A 17207-nucleotide genomic window follows, 5' to 3' on the forward strand; every position below is an offset into this window, starting at 1 on the left:
GTTTGTCTATCGTAAGCCTTAAGGTGCGTACTGCATAGAGCATTTTTTCCGAACTACCAACTGCACCGAACGAGCCAAGCGCGTAGTAACAAACAAATGCTCAGGTTATTAGAAATGTTCGTTATATTCGCCGCGTTCTCATATTATTTTCATTTTATTTCAGTGTTCGTCCGACCATTTAAACAGAGAATCTGGTTATAGCTGCCGAAGCTTTTTATTATTAAATTTGTGACAAATAGAGATAAATTAAAAAAAAAACATAAAAAAGTCGCAACAAACAACTCTGTTGGGAGATATGAGTAGTTTTCATTTTAAAGATTTTACTCGAATGTCTGCAGAAGACTTTGAAAAATTAATAATATGTCTTGTAGGCCGTATAATTACAAAAAAGAGATAAAACCTTTTGCGATACAAAAGCTATTCCACTCCATTTTTTAAGCGCTTAAGGCGCAATTTATTACAGCGCACTCTGCTAGTTCGGAGAAAAATGCTCGTCAGTACTCACCTATAGTATTTAAATTTATCCAGTAGTGCCTATATAATTGTCTGGTTCTTTCAACACTGTATGGAGTTGTTCTAAATTGAATTAAAATAAAAAAAATTGAAAAATCCAACACATTCGTCAAAGAAAAGCGTGGCGCGTCTTCATCGAATAAACGGTTTTCGACCCAAGCTTTTCTTTAACGAATGTGTTGGATTTTTCAATTTTTTTAATTTTTGCTTTTTAGTTGATTTTTTAATATTTTTAATTTTAGTCACTCGGAACTAAAGAAAAGCGTTTCCTAAATTTTTTTTTTATATTTTTTATTTTTTACTTTTTAGTCTTACACTTTTTAAACATTAAAATATATCGTCATGTTTATTAAAATATGTATATAAAACATATGATGTACAAACATAAAAAGTAGTCGGAATCGGCAAAAAATTTGAAACTTCATTGTTTATTTGTGAAGCATAACGTAAACAATTAACGTAAAAAGTGAAATTATGTATAGTTCTTATCATTAGCTACAATCCGTAAAAATTTCAAATTTCTACATTGTAAAAAACAAGAGAATTTAAGCATTGTCCATTAAAATCGGTTTTTTTATTTAAACAATTATTAAGCATAAACAATTTTTTTATTGATTATTCGTGTATTGTTCCCGCGAATGCATATGTCTGCAAATTTTCATTCATTTGCATTGAAGAAAAGGCAGGCAAATTAACCTTTAAAGATTTGACGCAAATTATTGAACTAAAGAAAAGCGTTTAAAAAAAGAAGAATGTGTGTAACTTATTAAATTTAAATTAAAGTACATTTTACTGCTGTCAGAAACCAGACAAAAATGTTTATATCACAAATAATCATTGCTTTTCGCTTAATTTGAATGTTAAAACTTCCAAGAGGCAGGTGGCTGGCGGGAGCTGGCTCGAATATTTAATTTAATCGAAAAGCAATGTTTATTTCTGAAATACACTTTTTTTCTGTTTACGTGCAACTGTAAAATGTATTCTGAGTTAAATAAATTACATACATTCTTTTTTTTTGTCAAATAATTTAATTAAAAAATTATTTTTGGACACCCTGTACAAATAATTATATAAATTTTTATATTACTAAATGAAGAATTGAATGACCTTTCAAATGAGCTATCGCATGTCCACTATTCTCATTTAAAAAAATCATCGATTACGTCATCGCGCCCAGGTGGATGACGTCACTAGTATGACATATATGCCAAAATATCGTAATTTAAAAATAAAAATCGACTTCTTTCGGGATTTTTCCTTAAAGTCGCCTTTTTACGAAATAACGAATTTATTCCTTTCATTTGCATCGTACTTTATAAACAAATATATGAGTGTTCAAAATTTAAAACTTTATTGTTTATTTATGACTCATAACGTAAACAATTAACGTAAAAAGTGAAATTACGTATAGGTTATATCATTAGCTACAATCCGTAAAAGTTTCAAGTTTCTACATTGTAAAAAACAAGAGAATTTAGGCCTTTTTCCATTAAAATCGTTTTTTTTTTCTTATTTAAACAATTAATAAACATAAACAAAAAGTTTTTGTTGTCTATTCGTGTATTGTTCCCGCGAATGCATATGTCTGCAAATTTTCATTCATTTGCCTGGAAGAAAAGGTAGTCAAATTAACATCCAAAAATTTGACGCAATCTATTGAACTAAATAAAAGCGTTTAAAAAAATAAAAAAGATCTTTTAATTCAACTTTATTTTGTATATTGGTAAGCTAATATCTACGTTAATTAAAAAATTAAAGCTGACAATCTAAATTCACTATTACATATATTTACAATAACACATTCACTTTAATTAATAGTATTTGTAAATACACTGACTTTCGGAAACGTTTACTAAAACTGTGAATTAAACATAAATAGGATTGTTAAATTTTCCATAAAAAGGAAAGAAATAAAAAACAACTTATTATCTCAAAATCCACAAAAAAATAATTTTCCTGTAGCTGGCTGTATACCAATAATCACAAAAAAATTTATTTAAAATCCTTTATAAAAGGTATATAATTTTATTAAAATCCCTTCAAGGGGTACATCAAACCACAGGACGATTTTGGTATAAAAATATCATCATCAGTGCTAGTAGAGGTTTGTCACATCCCTAGTCACCAAAAATACCGGGGTATAAACCCTTTAAATGTATTATGAAAATGTGTTAACTTTACGTTGTTATTTAAAATTCCAAACGATGGATAAAATTGTCAAAGATACGGCCATTAGGCACTTTATGACTCTCCCACATGCCACTCGAGTTGCCATCCAACATTCCTAATGTAAGGACAGATCAGTTTGATCAGCAACCCTCGTGGTGTGGGGGAGTCATGCGGTGCCCAAGGACCACAACACATTTTCACACCATTTAAAAGGTTTATACCCAGACATTTTTGGTGGATTAGCATGTGATTAACCTGTACCTACTAGCACTGATGATGATATTTTATGTCGAAAACGTTCTGTGAGTTCATGTCACCCTTGAAGGGATTTTAATAAAATTATATACCTTAAGGTTGTTCTGAAGCTGTTTCTTTGCGGCATGTTAAGCAATTTACTATTTGACTGGGAAATTAAATTTAATTTTTAAGTGAAATTATAGTTTATTTTCCAATAAAATAAAATAAATTTCAAATAAATAATTATATACCTTTTATAAGGGATTTTTATCACTCTATCCATCACTCTAATGGACGAAATTGCAAAAGAATGCAGGGGTAAGGTAAAAAAACTAGGGTAGGGGTGTATAAACTTCAACAAGTTCACGTGTCAGAGTTGATATATGCCGATGACCTGGTAATTGTGGCAAAATCAGAAAAAGACTTGCAAGTGAATGTAAATGTTTGGAATGAAGCCTTTAAGAAATTTGGGATGAAAATAAATATTGAAAAAACAGAAGCTTTAGTAATATCGAAAACAAGAAAATATAAATGTAAAGCTGAATAATGAGACCATTACACAAGTAGAGGACTTCAAGTATTTAGGATCAACAATGAATGGACAAGGAAATATAGAACCAGAAATAAACAGCAGGGTAATGAGTGCAACAAAATTGTACTATGCGCTAAATAAAAGTTTTATTAGGAACAAAAAAGTAAGCCTGAAAACAAAAATGAAAGTGTTCCAAACTGTATATTGTCCTTTTCATTAGCATTTTTCAGTGCGTAACAAATGATAGGAAAAAGGGTAAGTCCGTGATAATACACATTTATGACATTTATTCTAACATGACAATTTAGTTAAATCTGACAGTTGTCACATTTTATTTTCAATTTGGAATAAAAACAAATCAAATGTGTTGCATTTATAAAATGGTATTTTCTTTGATTTGTATAGTCTTATAAATTATACAGATTATATTTGTAATATTAGTATCTAATTTAAAAAAAAAATATTTTTTTTATTATGGCGCCATCTATCGACAACTAGAATAACTAACTTACTGTCTGTAATCTCGGACGTGCCTTTTTTTCTGTCACATACAATTTAATGCGTTAGAAAGAAATCGAAAAACTGTGACGCACTGAAAGATGATCATGAGAACAAGAATACGAGCCGGTGCTACTCTACGGTAGTGAAACGTGGACAATGAATGACAACATCCGTAGTAAAATTCAAGCATGCGAAATGCGATATTTACGTGCGGTATTCGGGGTGACCAGACGTGATCATATAAGAAATGAAGACATACGTGAAAGGTGCGGTATTGGTAGGACCTTAGACAGACTTGAAACGAAACAGTTATCATGGTTCGGACATATGACGAGAATGGGTGAAGGTAGAACTGTAAAGAGGGTATGGAAAGCGGCATCCGACAACAAACGAAGAAGAGGCAGGCCAGCAAGAACGTGGAACGCAGATATTGGAAAGGCTTGCGTAAAAAGGAATATTGGGTGGAGAGAAGCAGAAAGACTAGCTACTGACCGAAAGGCATGGAGACGTCTGATTTCTCCACTTACCTCGACACCGTAAGGTACAAGAGGACGGCTTAAGTAAGTAAGTAAGTAAGTAAGTAAGTATAAGGGATTTTTAATAAAAAAATTTTATTATATCACTTAAAAAAGTATTACTGGTATATTAGACCAGGAAGGATCTGTTTTTAGATGAATGTGAGAGGTGGCATTCGGATTTTTGCCGATAAAGTTAGGTGATAACTTTGTTAATAATAATTGACTTATGCTCCTTCACAAATATGCCCGGAACAATAATAAAACAAATAAAATATTTAAAAATTTCAAAAAATTTCGTTTTTTTTTTCTACTTTCTTTGCTTAAAATTTTAATACGATTCATTTTGGAACAAAGTCGTATGGGAATAAAACAAAGATTTTTTTGATAAAAATTAAATTTTCCATCATATACGATTAGTTAAAAATGTTTTAATTTAACATCCTTTCTGCAAAATAGCAATAAATATAAAATAAGGGGGCACAACAAGCCTGTCTTTATTCAATGTTTTTCCATCACTTAGGTTACACTTGGAACCTTCCTAATTCGCTTAGAAAATTTTTGTAATGTGCTAAAACCGTCCACCAAAATTCATTAAAATTGACTTACTAGATTTTGCATAATAATTTTGCAATCTAAACTTTTTTTTTTAATTTAAATTTTTTAAAATCTTGCACAACAAAAACTAGAACATACAAAGATATGCCAATTTTTTACATATAAAGAAGCACTCCACCTATCTAATGCACTTTACAGAATTGAAATCGGATTATTTAAGCAGCCTCAGCAATGTTTTAAAGTTATAAACAATTTTTTGACTTATAAACAAATTAGTGCTGTGTCCAGGAGGGGGTGCTACGGGCTCCTTTATTTAGATGGACTTACATAGGTTTTTTTATGTATTTTGACACGTAGAATACGAATTTTTTGGGTAACAGTTGATCCGGATGTCGATAAGAGTGTTATAAACAAAGAGCTTGAGGAATTACATAACATCGATTTTTCGCATTTCTTGGGTAATTCTAAGCAAAAAATGTTCTTACAAGTTTTTTCGTAGGATGCATAGTTTTCGAAATAAACGCGGTGGAACATTCAAAAAATCGAAAAATTGCAATTTTTGAACGAGAATAACTTTTGATTAAAAAATAAAATAGCAATTCTGCTGAGAGCATTTAAAAGTTTATGTCAAATTATACCGGTTTTAGTTATTTGCATTGCTAAAAATTATTTTTTTTGATTATTAAACAAAGCTATTTTTTTATAAGCCAAAAAATGTTTTATACTTTTAAAACATTGCTGAGGCCCCTTTAATAATCCGATTTTAATTCTGTAAAGTGTATTAGATAGGTAGAGCGCCTCTTTATATGTAAAAAAAATAGCCAACTTCTAAATGGTCTACTTTTTGTTCAGAAAGATTTTAAAAAATTTGAACTTTTTTAAAAACATTTATATTGCAAATTTATTATGCAAAATCTATTCAATGAAATTTGGTAGACCATTTACGTAAGTTATAAGAATTTTCTAAGTGAATTACTAAGGTTCTAAGTGCCACCAAAGTGGTTAAGAAACATTGAATAATAACAGGCGTATTTTGTCCCCTTATTTTGTATTTATTGCTATTGGGACCGTGCAAGTTCGGCAAAGCGACCCCTATTTCTACGCTCTGTACTTTTATTCGCACTTTTAATTATATTGGCCAATTATATTAGTCCTGGTTACTGGACAATTGTCAAGGCCATACTCCAAAAAAATAATGAGAAGAAAAAATAAGATTCAGGTTATGTTATGCAAACGTAAGTAATTTTATGTAGTAAATAAAATTAGTTATTAAAATGCAGTACTGCAAGCAAAATACAATTAATTAAATTTACCTTTATATAATAATTGCATATCATATCAATATTGTGGAGCAATATATAATTTTTCTGCCTCAATGACGGAAGGCATGAAATATACGTCAATTTGACAATTTCAATTGACAATATGAATTATTTAAGATAGTTGCAATATTTCTCCGCGACTCGCGCACGGTCGTTTCTCGTTTCCCTTCCAAGTACTTGCACACCGCGAATATTGCAGAAATAGTACATTGTTTACCGGGTAGGAAAAGCTTAACATTCCTGGACGACTGTGAAGATTGCTAAGTCGAGGCGCAAGCCGAGACTTAGCAACACAGAGTCCAGGAATGTGGCTTTTCCTACGAGGTAAACATACTATTTTTCCGCAAATCGTTTAAAATTCGACAGATATTGATTGATTTAAAAAAAACGCGATAATTTTATTCCCAAATAAATGGTGCTTTGAAATTCCTAATAAAATTACTTGGGTTACTATGGAAACGTATTGAGGTTGAATTGTCAAACTTGACGCTTATAAATTTAACACTAACAACTGTACGGAAATATCATTTCCTTACAGTAAGGAAATGACATTTCCTTACAGTAAGGAAGTCCTGACTTTTTCTTCAAGAAATTTTGACAGGAATGTCAAAATTTCCTGGCGATTTGCGGAAAAGGTAATACCTTAAAACATTTTTGACCAGTCGTATATCATACAAAAATTCAATTATCTTTATTTTATTTCTCTACAACTTTGTTCCAAAACGAACCGTTTTAAAGTTATAAGTAAAGAAAGCAGAAAAAATCGAAGTATTTCGAAATTTTTAAATATTTTAATTTTTTGATTAATGTTCCGTGCATATTTAAGAAGGAGCATAAGTCAATTATTATTACTGAAAGTGTCACCTAACGTTATCTGCAAAAATCCGAATGCCACCTCCCACATCCAAAAGTACACGTTTTTTTACAGATTAGTCCTGGTCTATATTTTTGATCAGTTTAAAAGATTTTTTTTAGAAATATTTTATACATTTATTTTGTATATAGACACAATTGGATCCAAATTTAATATAATCAAGTCAGTGTGTTTATTTCAACAAAAAAATTAAATCTTGTACTTGTAGGTCCTAAACCTAAATCTAAACTCCATTCTGAGGATCCCTCCATCCAACTGGGGCACTACTTAGACTTGGTGGCCTTAATTTATTTTTATTTCTACTTTTGCTTCGTCTGCTTCTTTTACTTTTACTACTGTGGTTGCTTTGCAAAGTTTCCGCGCTGTGAGCATTTTTCACTAGTTCGTAATTAATATCTTTATCTTCAGATTGTTCCTCTCCGACATCTTCTGCACCACCCATAGGTTTTTCCATTTCAGAAAATCTATAATAAAATATAGGAACTTATTAAAGACTTTTATATTCACACGAAATAGTTATTTTCCTAACAAGTGCAGAAAGTCATTCTTTTCCGCACGCGACTGCAGTTTGCCGAACGACGCGAAGCGGGAGTTCGGCAAGCAGTCGAGTGCGGAAAAGAGACTTTCTGCAAGAGTTAGGAACAATATTTTTTCTAAGAGTCTTCAAAAAATTACCAAATCTTAATCAATTAATTCAATTAATATGAAAATACATACACAAATTAATTCTTTGTTAAGGTTGTCAAAACCAAACTTTCAATATAATTAGTTAGCATGACGACGATCTTGGTTTCCATGACGATGATTCAAAACGACTGTTATTGTCTACCGATTTGACTTTCGAATATTATGTTAAAATAATTTTTTTCTACGAGCGTGCAAAAATGTCTACTTTCGCGCACGCATTTTAGTATAGAAAGTTTCACTTTTCCGTACGCGTGTTATTTTCCGCACGCGTGTTACTTTTCCGCACGCGGTTTTTTACTTTTCCGCACGCGTGTTAATTTAGATATGTTAATATGGAACTAAAGTAATTATAATACATGGAATAAACTAATATTTAGATATTATTTACTAATTTATTTCAAATATATCTTATTGTGTTCCTGTTTTAATGAAATTAACGCGACAATTCGATGAAATAAAATTATTTTGACATAATATTTGAAAGTCAAATCGGTAGACAATAACAGTCGTTTTGAATCATGCTAAATAATTATTTTGAAAGTTTAGTTTTGACAACCTTGTCAAAGAATAAATTTGTGTATGTATTTTCATATTAACTAAATTAATTGATTAAGATTTGGTAATTTTTTAAAGACTCTTAGAAAAAATATTATTCCTAACTCTTGCAGAAAGTCTCTTTTCCGCACTTGACTGCTTGCCGAACTCCCGCTTCGCGTCGCTCGATAAACTGCAATCGCGTGCGGAAAAGAATGACTTTCTGCACTTGTTAGGAAAATAACTATATTTCATCGAATTGTCGCGTTAATTCCATTAAAACAGGAACACAATAAGATATATTTGAAATAAATTAGTAAATAATATCTAAATATTAGTTTATTGCATGTATTCTAATTACTTTAAGGCCATATTAACATATCTAAATTAATACGTGTGCGGAAAAGTAAAAACCGCGTGCGGAAAAGTAACACGCGTGCGGAAAAGTGAAACTTTCTAAACTAAAATGCGTGCGCGAAAGTAGACATTTTTGCACGCTCGTAGAAAAAATATTTTTTCTACAACCTTGTTAAAATACTTATTTATGAAACAGTTCGTGAAGTATGCTTTTTGCGAACGCACGCGATTTTTTGAGCACGAGCAACAACGGAGCGCTATAAATACATCGCGTAAGTTCGCAAAAAGTACTTCACGCACAGTTTCATACAATATTTTATCTACGATAAACAAATAAAAAAACTGTAACTCTTCGTCACTGGAATTCATTTCTATTCTACAATTTTTATAACTTTGACATTTAAAAATCCTAACTACTTTCAAACAACAAAACTGTTAAAAATTTTGTTGTAAGTCATTGCTCATATTGTCATCACCATGACAACGCGAAAGTTAAGGATATTTGATTATATGAAAGTGTGCCAAAATCCCATTGAAAGTGTGCGAAAAAGTAAATCCCATTTAAAATACATTGTTACTTCACGCACTGCTATATATATATTGACAGTTTTCACAAACTAAAAACTTATACATATGACATAGAGTAGATAAATGTAATTTTTAGCACTCCATAGGAGCGTTAAAAATGCTACTTTAAGGCACCAGTGCTTTCAAATTTTTAAGGCACTGCAGTAAAAAGTGAATTGTCAAATTGTGAAACGTCAAAATATTTATATTTCATTTATTACCATTAATATTAATAGTACAACTTGCGCAATTTGAAAAAGGTGGTTTAAAAGGTTTTTTAAAATTTAATTTAAAATATATTTTTGCATTTTAACACGTTTTTAGAAAAAAACTATTAAAATGTGTTAGAATATACGTACAACAATAAAAGTAGATGTTATTTTATGGTTGTTATGATTTAAGTATTGACAGTATAGGCAGTTTTGATATAATGTCAAGAAAATATAAAAATGGAATGTCAGTCAAGGTTAAGTAAAAGTTTTTGTAGTTATTGTCCTGTAATTGAGAATGAATAAATTATAATTGTTGATACAGTCGAACCCACTTATTAGAATAGCCTTCGTGCCAAGCAAAATTATTCCTATAACCGGGATATTCTAATAACCGATCAGTGGTGGCTAGCAGAAATTAATGTACCGAATATACGTCACAATAGTACAACACACTTTGTACATGTACATACTGTATGTACAATGTACATGTACATAGCATGTATGTACATATACATGCATACGTTATGTCCACATATTATGTATATGGTTTTATTTCTTTGTATGTCAATAATACATTACCTAGTACGTATTTTATTAAAATACCAAACTACATTATCTGTGCATGCATACCGACAAAAATTAGTATGAAATGTATGCAATATGTAATATATTCTTATTAACATACATACAACTGACTTACTTTTTTCCTGGAAAAATAATCGGTAATCTGAAACTATTTGTTTTGTTACATAAGATATTAAACTCACACCGAAAGGTAGACGAGTTCTGGATTAAGTAAAGTAAGTACATAAGATATTAGTCACTTGTTGCTCTAATATATAATAAATACAAAAATTTACATTGGTTTTACCTTCCAGAAAATTACTTACATATTATAAAGCGGTTATTATATTACAAGCGGTTATTTATGACTTCCAACTGTTTCTAAAAATCTAAACAGACAACGACCGACGTGGGTGGTGGGTGAGCAATAAGAATATTTACACAATTGAAAAACTAGGTACATACCTACTTTATGATCGGTAAATGTTTGGCGGAAGGTAGAATTGGTACCCATAATAAAGTAAGTAATAAAATATATTATCGACAGGTCCTATAAACCAGAAAACATATAAATTTGTGGGAAATTGTACGTAAAAACTTTTTGGTAACAGAATCATTAGATAAAGCGGTATTCTTTTACTACAACGCATTCCTATAAACGGTTAAATTTATTGAGGAGTAAATGGAAATGTTCCGGGATCTCAAAATTCTATTCCTTAAACCGGGATATTCCTATAAGCGGTACTCTAATAAGCGGGTTCGACTGTATATAAGACGTTTGTAGAAAAAATATTGTATTATATACGTGTTAAAAAGTACATTTTTAAGGTACTCATGTGAATTGCAGAATTCGCTTCGCTCATTCTGCAAACTTTCACATGCATGCCCTAAAATTGTACTTTTAATACTTATATCGTAAATAACTATTAATAGCTATTTATGACTGGTGTTGTTTAAGAAAAGCTTATGATTTACAAAATGTCAACTATATCTAAATAAAAACTTAAAAAATCGATTCTTGTTTCAGTCGATTATTAAGTGTAGTTAAAACTCTTAAACAGATTTTTTTTATTAGAAAAATAAGTCGCATCCACCAAGAGGTTATTAGCGACGGAACAAAATATAAATAACAAAAGTAAATAACTGCAGATTATACAAAATGTTTATGGATCCTAGATAATTAGGGGAGTGCAATTAGAACGAAAACATGAATTGTTTCGGAGAAATTCAAACAAGCTTATATTTTTCTAAAACTGTTTTTGTTAGTTTATATACATGTTAAAGTAAAAAGTTCTACTCGCAGATTTGGCCGCTAATTGTTTATTAATTGTTTAAACAATAACAATTATTTTGTATAAATAATTTTAAAAATATCGTTAAATTCATCATTTTACTTTTTGATGAAATATGTTTTTATTTTGTTTTTGATTATTCTGAATCCGAATATGGCATTGCAATTTGAAAATTCGTATACAGAAGCTCTTATACAGTATGGCTGCGTAGCTAGGAGCCACATGGAAAACTGTTTTATTATCAATTTTACGAAAAAAAGTTATTCTTCATAAAATGCTCTGGATAGTCAAAAATCAAATATCAAATTTTATCAATTTTATACGAGTTATGTCAAAAATATAAATTTCGTTAAAGAGTAATGTACATTTATATTCCAGAATATCAAAAAATGCTATTATGAAAAGTTGTTTGGAATTAAAAACTATGTTTAAATATACAATTGCATCATTCTAATCGAAAATTTTTTTTAAATATTTTCTCAAATTACGGATCCTCATCATCATTTTATTACAATTATGATAACTATTTTATTATCACTTTTACGAAAAAAAGTTATTCTTTATAAAATGCTCTCCCTGGTATAAAATATAAGATACAACCATCAGATATCAAACTTTTTTAATTTTATACGAGGTATGTAAAAAATATGAATTATTCTTCAGAGTTAAGTGTCTTTATTATTCACAATATTTTAATTAGAAAGATGTAATTGAACACTAAAACAATTTATTTAATTCCAAACAACTTTTCTTAATAACAATTTTCGATATTGTGAAATGTAACGGTACTTTACTCTTAAGTGAAATTCATATTTTTGACATACCTCGTATAAAATTAATTAAATGTGATATTTGATGAGTGCATCTTAGATTATATATAATGCAGAGTATTTTATAAAGAATAACTTTTTTTTCGTAAAACTGATAATAAAAAAGTTATCAATAGGTTCCAATTTACGCAGACATACTGTATAAGAGCTAAAAAAATTTTTTTTTGCTGAACATTTATTATTGTTGAAGCTTATTATTAAATGTATTTTAGGTAAGTTTTACAGAAAAAAGTTTTGTTCACTTTGTAGAAACATTTTTTTAGCTGGTAATTTTCGGTTTTTGTATTACATTTTTGTTATCTTTCTTAATTTTCTCAAAAAGAAATATTCTATTTCATTTATAAAGTAAAATAATTCAGTGCATTTTAAAGATTACATCCTAAGCTTTTGGAAGGGTACTTGTAAAAGTGTAATATATCTGTTCAAACTTGAGTAATACCGTCTTAAATTGGTGGTAATTCTATAAAACTACGAGGATTTCAAAAATTACATTTTTTGAGACGTCACATCATTTGAATTAAATTTTTGAGGTTTTTTTGAATGAAACATCATTTAGTAAGATGCTTGAAAGGTAAGTTGTGCAAAATTGAGGGTTTTATAAGAAAATTGTACTAGTTACACATTTTAAATCATTTTTAAACAAAATTCATGTACGGCTCAATTTCCGCCCCCACCCTACTTATGCCCATATATTTTATTGCTTTTTATTATAACCATAAGATAGCTTAATTACTCTTCTTTCATGTTCAATTTATAAAATTTCATTTGATCCAGTAGTTAAAGAATTACATTAAAATAACTCAACCGTGCACTTCGCCGTACGCTAGTTTACAGTACGCCAATGTTTGTGAGAAGGGTAACTTTAGCGTTATAAATAAAAAATTATAGAAGATACAGATTTAATTTTATAAAATTATTTATATAAAGTGTTTTTTTGTAAAATTGTCTGAATTTTTCAATGGTCAAGTCAGTTTTTTTCTAAAATTTATATTTTCAATTATTTAGAAAAACAACTAATTTCGTAGTTCATTTGTTTAATAAAAAATGAAGCACCCACTTCTCGAGTAGAACTTTTTGATATATTGTTTATTAAACATTCCTTAATGAAAGTACAAAAAGTTCTATCTTTTTTGATTTTTTCCGAAGTTTTTTTTTTTTTGTAAGCATTTATTAACAATCAGAATTACATATTCTATAAGCTAATTTGATAACAAGTACAATAACATCAATGTATTATTGTACACTAAAATGGCGTTATGAGGTACATCACCCAGCGGTTTCACCTCAGTTTCAGCGAAGATCTATGGGCCATAATCTTCGCAATCTTCTGTTGTTTAGTGGCTGTAGTAATGGTAATATTAATTGGTTGGGGTGGTCTTCCAATTTCTCGTGATGTCTGTTGGCTCTTTCTTGAATTACTGTGCTGACTAACGGGATGTTTAGGTCTGTATGAAGGGTTTGGTTGGAAATGTACCACGGGGCATTTGCGATGGTGCGTAGAATTTTTGATTGAGTTCTTTGGATAATTTTTGTGTTTGATTTGCTGGCACAACTCCATAGTTCTATACCGTACGTCCATATAGGTTTGATGACTGTTTTATAAATCAGCAGTTTGTTCTCAATTGAGAGTCGAGATTTTCTACCTATAAGTCAATTAATTTTTTTCACTCTCAACTCAATTTGTTTCTTCTTCTTTAAAATGTGTTGTTTCCAGTTTAATTTAGAATCAAGATGAAGCCCCAGGTATTTGACGATGTTCTGTTGTGGTATGTTGACTTGATTAAGGCTAATATTTGGGCATTGGTCTTTCCTTAGTGTGAAAGTTATATGTGTTGACTTAGTTTCGTTAGCTTTTATCTTCCATTTCTTTAACCACTGTCCAATTTGGTCTAGGTGTTCTTGAAGTTTTAATACTGCAGCTCTTGGATCCTCTTCAATTGCAAATATTGCTGTGTCATCAGCGAAAGTTCCAATGGTGGTTTGTGGAGAGGTTGGTAAATCGGATGTGTACAGTACATAAAGAAGCGGACCCAATATGCTACCTTGTGGGACTCCTGATTGAATTTTGTTACGGTTTGATAGTTCATCCTCCACTTTAGTTTCAAATTCTCTGTGATTTAGATATGATTTTAATAAGTCAAAGTATTTGTTGGGTAGGGATTTTTTGCTTTTATAAAGTAATCCTGGGTGCCATACCTTATCAAATGCTTGGCTGATGTCCAGAAAGGCTGCTGTGCAATACTGTTTATTGTCCAAAGCTCTATTAATTACATTTGATATGCGATGGCATTGTTGCACTGTAGAATGACCTTGCCGGAATCCAAATTGGTGTTCTGGGATCCAGTTTTGGAATTCTAGGTCGCTCATAATTCTTTTAAGTAACAGCTTTTCAAGAAGTTTTGACATTATTGGCAGTAGACTTATTGGCCGGTATGATGAAACATCCGTTAAAGCTTTACCAGGTTTCGGTATCATAATTACTTGGGCACTCCCCTAAATTAACTATATTGTCATAGGAACAGTTTTGACCAAGAGCTTCTGGTAGAGCGTTTGGGATATAGTAGCGCTATCTTCTATCCCCTACTCTATATACTTTTTGAATAAAAATTTTTGTTCTCTCAATATTTTTACTTAAAAAAGGTATACTACATTCATCTCACTAAACTCAACTGTTTTCGAGATAAATGCATTTTAAATCTGCGATACAACATAATTTTTTGCATAATATCATTGTAGTTACACCCGAAAAATAAACTTGAAACCATAATAATTGTGCCAGTTCTCATATTTATGTCATTGCATCGCAAATTCCATTTGAAGAAATTTGCGATACATTTTTGTCAATTTTTATGATTTTAAGTTATTTTTCGGGTGTAACTACAATGATATTTAAGCAAAAAGCTATGTTGTCTCGCATATTTAAAATGCGTTTATCTCGATAACGGTTGAGTTTAGCGAGATGAATGTAGTATAACAACTTGTATTGAAAACAACATATTTTGTAATTTGCAAAAAAAAAACAACATATTTGCAACATAGGTAACAAAACAACATGCTTTGTTACATATTTTAAAAAACTCTCAATCATGCTCCATGAGAAAAGAAAATAAAACTAATTTCATCCTTTGCGTGTCTCCGCGGTGTCTCAGATGGCGTAGCTACTTTTGCTATAACTACTCAACGCTTAGCTACGCTACCTACCTACATACAATTTATATTATTTTATCAAAAAAACAAGCATTTACTCTGCAAATTGTATATTTTGCTTTGCATTTTCATATGAAAAAACCGCGGTATTTATCTTGTACTTTTTTTGAACTAGGTGCAATACTTAGGAGGTAATATTGTTATTAAAAAAAATTATATTAAAATAAAATGTTAAAAACTTTAATAATATTAGCAACATTAAAAACTTTAATATATTATATTATAGTATATTATGAATCAGTAGAAACGATTATAATATTTAAATTTGGTAAATTATAACACCACTCGACCACACAACTCGAAACACAAGTACGCAAATACGGTTGCGTGAAGCGTGGCTCGAAGCCGTGAAATTTACGAGACTAGCTCGGTCTGTAGATCCTTGTCGGTATATGCCGTAGAGTTCAGCTGAATTTGTGCTACATGCTGGGGGTAAACGTAAAAGAAGATTGTTTTTTGAGGAAACGATTGATGCCCCCACTCCGTCTAAGGATTTAGATGCATCTGTGTAGATTTTGTGGTGGTCGGGGTACTATTTTAAGAGGACCTCGAACTTAAACCGAATCAGAGAATGGTGTGTATTGGATTTATCGAAATACTCCAGCCAAGGCTTGGGGTATTTAATATCCGAGGAGAAAACCTCCGGAAAATTAATTATTCCTTGGAATATGTTTACATATTTGTTTGTAAAAGTGTTTTGATCATCATCATCATTCTCTTTGCCTTATCCCTACGCGGGGTCGGCTTCCCTAATTGCATTTCTCCACACAATTCTATCTTGGGTCATATCAATGTTAATCCCCTTTACCAATATGTCCTGCTTTATCGCCTCCCCCCAGGTCTTCTTTGGTCTTCCTCTCCTACTCCTTCCAGCAATCTGCACTTCAGCTATTCTTCGTATTGGGTGATTAACCTCTCGACGTTGAACATGACCAAACCATCTTAACCTATGCTCTCTCATTTTGGCATCAATTGGTGCCACACCTAGACTTCCCCTAATATACTCATTTCTAATTTTATCCTTCTTTGTCACTTCACTCACCCATCTAAGCATTCTCATTTCCGCCACATGCATTCGTTGTTCCTCTTTCTTTTTCACTGCCCAACATTCAGTTCCGTACATCATAGCCGGTCTTATGGCTGTTTTATAGAATTTGCCCTTCAGCTTCATTGGAATTTTTGTGTCACACAACACACCACTCGCTTCTTTCCACTTCATCCATCCAGCCCTAATTCTACTGCATGCATCTCCATCTATTTCTCCATTACTCTGTAATACCGATCCTAGGTACTTAAAACTATTGCTTTTCACAATCATTTCACCATCCAAAGATACCATTTTATTTGTAGTAGCTCCATCTTTAAATGAACATTCCAAATACTCTGTTTTTGTCCTACTAAGTGTTAAACCTTTTTCCTCCAGAGCTTGTCTCCACTGTTCCAGATTTTGTTCTAAGTCTCTTTCACTATTTCCTACTAACACGACATCATCAGCATACATTAAGCACCATGGAATGTTACCCTGTAGTTTCGCTGTTATCTGGTCCAAAACTAATGAGAATAAATACGAACTAAGCACAGAGACTTGGTGCAATCCTACTTTCACATGAAATTTATCAGTCTCTCCCACACCTGTCCTAACACTAGTCGTTACTCCCTCATACATATCCCTCACAATCTTTACATATTCACCAGGGACTCCTTTCTTATTGAGTGCCCACCACAGAATCTCTCGA

At 31.0% G+C, this 17207-nt stretch overlaps 1 protein-coding gene across 1 annotated transcript in view; it reads right to left on the reverse strand.

The window, feature by feature from the left end:
• Positions 1 to 2205: 2205 nt before the first annotated feature.
• The window catches only part of LOC114339210 (glutamate receptor ionotropic, kainate 2-like), a 192667-nt gene continuing 177665 nt past the window's right edge, over positions 2206 to 17207 (reverse strand). The window contains exon 14 of the mRNA XM_050645520.1: positions 2206 to 7685. Within this exon, the coding sequence (XP_050501477.1) occupies positions 7445 to 7685 (241 nt within the window). The 3' untranslated portion in view covers positions 2206 to 7444. The remainder of the gene's footprint in view (positions 7686 to 17207) is intronic.

This window comes from Diabrotica virgifera, chromosome 3 (genome assembly GCF_917563875.1).
Source record: "Diabrotica virgifera virgifera chromosome 3, PGI_DIABVI_V3a".
Taxonomy (NCBI): domain Eukaryota; kingdom Metazoa; phylum Arthropoda; class Insecta; order Coleoptera; family Chrysomelidae; genus Diabrotica; species Diabrotica virgifera.